The sequence below is a fragment of the Quercus lobata genome, chromosome 3, assembly GCF_001633185.2.
Source record: "Quercus lobata isolate SW786 chromosome 3, ValleyOak3.0 Primary Assembly, whole genome shotgun sequence".
In the NCBI taxonomy this organism is placed as follows: Eukaryota; Viridiplantae; Streptophyta; class Magnoliopsida; order Fagales; family Fagaceae; genus Quercus; species Quercus lobata.
In genome coordinates this window covers 36,121,385-36,124,657 of record NC_044906.1, presented here as the reverse complement: position 1 = coordinate 36,124,657, position 3,273 = coordinate 36,121,385, and the positions used below count along the sequence as shown (strand labels likewise).

General features: G+C 49.3%; 1 protein-coding gene across 1 annotated transcript; it reads right to left on the bottom strand.

The window, feature by feature from the left end:
- Positions 1 to 2,542: 2,542 nt before the first annotated feature.
- LOC115980824 lies at positions 2,543 to 2,911 on the bottom strand. The gene has a single exon (XM_031103034.1). It carries the CDS (start codon positions 2,909 to 2,911, stop codon positions 2,543 to 2,545), a length of 369 nt encoding a protein of 122 aa, XP_030958894.1.
- Between the last annotated feature and the right edge of the window lie 362 nt (positions 2,912 to 3,273).

Genomic DNA, 3,273 nt, shown 5'->3' with positions numbered 1-3,273 from the left:
CCCCCTTGTCATCGTCGTGGGTGAATTCTGCTATGAAGTTCGCGACGATCTGTCCTTTGATGGCGGTCCGCGAGTGGTATTGGATATCAAACTCGCTCAATTCTATGGCCTATAACGCTAGTCGACCCGTAGCTTCAGGGTTGCTTATCACCCGTCGCAGGGGCTTGTCGGTAGGATGTTCACTATGTGGGCTTGAAAGTATGGCTTGAGCTTGCGAGCTACTGTAACTAATGCAAAGGCAAGTTTCTTCATAGGTGGGTATCTTTCTTCGGTACCGCAAAACGCCCGGCTCGCGTAATATAGGGGCTTTTGTACTTTTTCTTCTTCTCTGACCAAGGCCACGCTGATGGCTGCAGGAGAGATAGCCAGATATAGAAAAAGTTCTTCTCCCGACTGTGAGGTACTTAGTAGCGGCGGGGAAGAGAGATAAGTTTTCAATTCCTCGAACGCCTGCTAACATTAGGTAGTCCACTCAAATGATCTCTTCAGTGTGTGAAAGAAGGGTAAACACTTGTCTGTTGCCCTTGACATGAACCTATTTAGTGCTGCTATTTTTTCGTTGAGGCTTTGTACTTCCTTCACATTTCTTGGGGGTGTCATCACCATTATGGCTCGGATCTTGTCCGGGTTGGCTTCGATGCCCCTTTGAGATACCATGAATCCCAGGAATTTTCCCGCTGTTACTCCGAAGGCGCACTTTCCTGGATTGAGCTTCATGTTGTAAGAATAAAGGGTGTCGAATGTTTCCCTGAGGTCCTCCAAGTGCTCTTCCTCCCTTCAGCTTTTTACCAGCATGTCGTCAACGTAGACTTGGACATTCCTCTTAATTTTCTATGCGAACATTTTATTCATAAGCCTCTGGTACATCACGCTCGCATTCTTCAGGCCGAACAACATCACTTTATAATAGAAAAGGCCTTGGCTGGTTACGAATGGAGTTTTCTCCTAGTCAGCTTCGTGCATTCGGATTTGGTTGTAACCCGAGAAAGCGTCCATAAAGCTCAACAGCTGGTGTCGAGCCGTAGAGTCTACTAGAACGTCGACCCTCGAGAGAGGATAGCTATCTTTGGGGCATGCTTTGTTAAGGTCGGTGAAGTCCACGCATATCCGCCACTTCCCGCTAGCTTTCTTGCCAATCGGGGTAGTAAACCTCCCTAATGAAATTTGCCTCTTGTAGTTTGCGGACCTCTTCCGCTATGGCCTGATCTCCCTCCGGGGCGAGCACCCTCTTCTTCTGTCGAATGGGTGGGAAGGAAGGCTACACATTCAGCCTATGAACCATGACTGAAGGGTATATTCCTGGCATGTCTTCGGGGTTCCAAGCGAATACATCTCGATTACTTCTAAGAAAGGCTGTGAGTGCTTGATGGGGCGCGGGATTAGCGAGGGTTCCAATTTTGGTTGTTCGGTTGAGTTTTGAGTCGTCAAGAAGTATTTCTTTAAGCTTTTCTACGAGTTCTGTCGCCATGCGGTATTCTTCTACGTTTATGGCTTGGAGGTGGTCATCCATCTCCATCATGGCTATATAGCATTCACGTGCAGCCACCTGATTTCCGCGTAATTCTCCCACTCCATACTCAGTAGGAAACTTAATCATTAGGTGGTAGGTCGAGGTTACAGCCTTCCACGAGTTGAGGGTGGGTTGTCCGATGATAGCATTGTAGGCGGACGAGCAATCGACCACTAGGAATGTTACGTCCCTGGTGATCTGCTGAGGGTAGTCACCCACCATGACAAATAATGTGACCGCGCTTAAGGGGAACACCCTTGTTCCTCCAAAGCTGACGAGCGGGGCGTTTGTCAGAATCAATCGTTCTCTGCTAATCCCTAATTGCTAGAATGCGGGGTAGTATAGGATATCCGTTGAGCTGCCATTGTCGGCCAACACCCGGTGTATGTTGTAGTCCCCTACTCGAATGCTGACGACAAGCGCGTTGTCATGTGGGTGGTGAAGCTGTCGCGCATTTTCTTCTGAGCACCCAATGACGGGGCCTTCTGTTCGCACTATCTTTGGCACGGTGCCCGTCAGCTGGACGCTTTGGACCATTTTGAGGTAAGTCTTGTGGGCCTTCTTTGACGACCCAGTAGTTGTTGTTCCCCCTATGATCATCCTAATGTCTCCTATGGGGGGCCTAGGACGCTCATTATCTTGTTGGTGGGGCTACTCTTGAGGAGGTGGATCCGCTCTCTTCTTTCTAATGAACTTCTGCAATTTCCCTTGCTTGATAAGGGCCTCGATCTGCTGCTTTAGGTCGTAACAATCGACCGTGTCATGACCGTGGTCACAGTGGAAGCGGCAATATTTGTCCTTCGATCGCTTGTTAGGATCTCCCTTCAGCTTTCCAGGGTAGGTCAGGGCCTCCTCGTCCTTTATTTGCATTAGGACTTGGTCTATTGGGGCAGTTAACGGGGTGAAGGTTGTGAACCTTCCTCCCGGGGGCCTGGAGCGCCTTTCATCCCTTCGGTTTCCTGTTCTTGCCTTCTTCCGTTCTTGGTCTTACCGTGTGTCTTCTTGTCTCTCCCTTTTCTTGGGCTTTTCCTCTCAAGCTAGCAACGCGTCTTCAGTATTCATGTACTTGGTAGCCCTGTAAAGTACTTCTGACATGGTCTTCGAGTTGCTCTTGTATAGGGAGAACAAAAACTTTCCCTTCCATAGCCTATTCGTGAATGCCGCTACAAGTATCTTGTTGTCGGCTTCGTCGATCGAGAGTGCTTCCTTATTTAAGCGGGATATGTAGGATCTCAGTGTCTCATCCTCTCCCTGCTTAATGCTCATCAAGCAAGCCGTAGACCTTTTATACCTGTGTCCCCCGATGAAGTGCGTGGTAAACTGAGCGCTTAGCTCCTTGAAAGTGCTGATGGAGCTGGGCGTTAAGCGACTGAACCAAATTCTTGCTGCACCTTTCAGCATCGTGGGGAAGGCCCTACACATGATTTCATCGGCTACTCCTTGAAGGTGCATCAAGGTCTTGAAGGTCTCTAGGTGATCTAGAGGGTCCTTGACTCCGTCGTAGCTATCTATCTATGGCATGCGAAATTTACGCGGTAGGGGGAAAGAATTGACGGAGGTGGTGAACGGTGAGTAAGTTTGGTTAAAGAGATCGTCAAGATCGCTGGACACTCGTCCCTTGAGGGCGTTCATCATAACTTCCATCTATTCCTTTATAGCCTGTATCTCTGCGGCAACCAGCGGTGGAGTCACATCCGTGAGGGATGGGAGGCTTACATTTTGTCGCTCCGGTCTGCCTAGGGCGTTACGACCCTCCAGTCCCT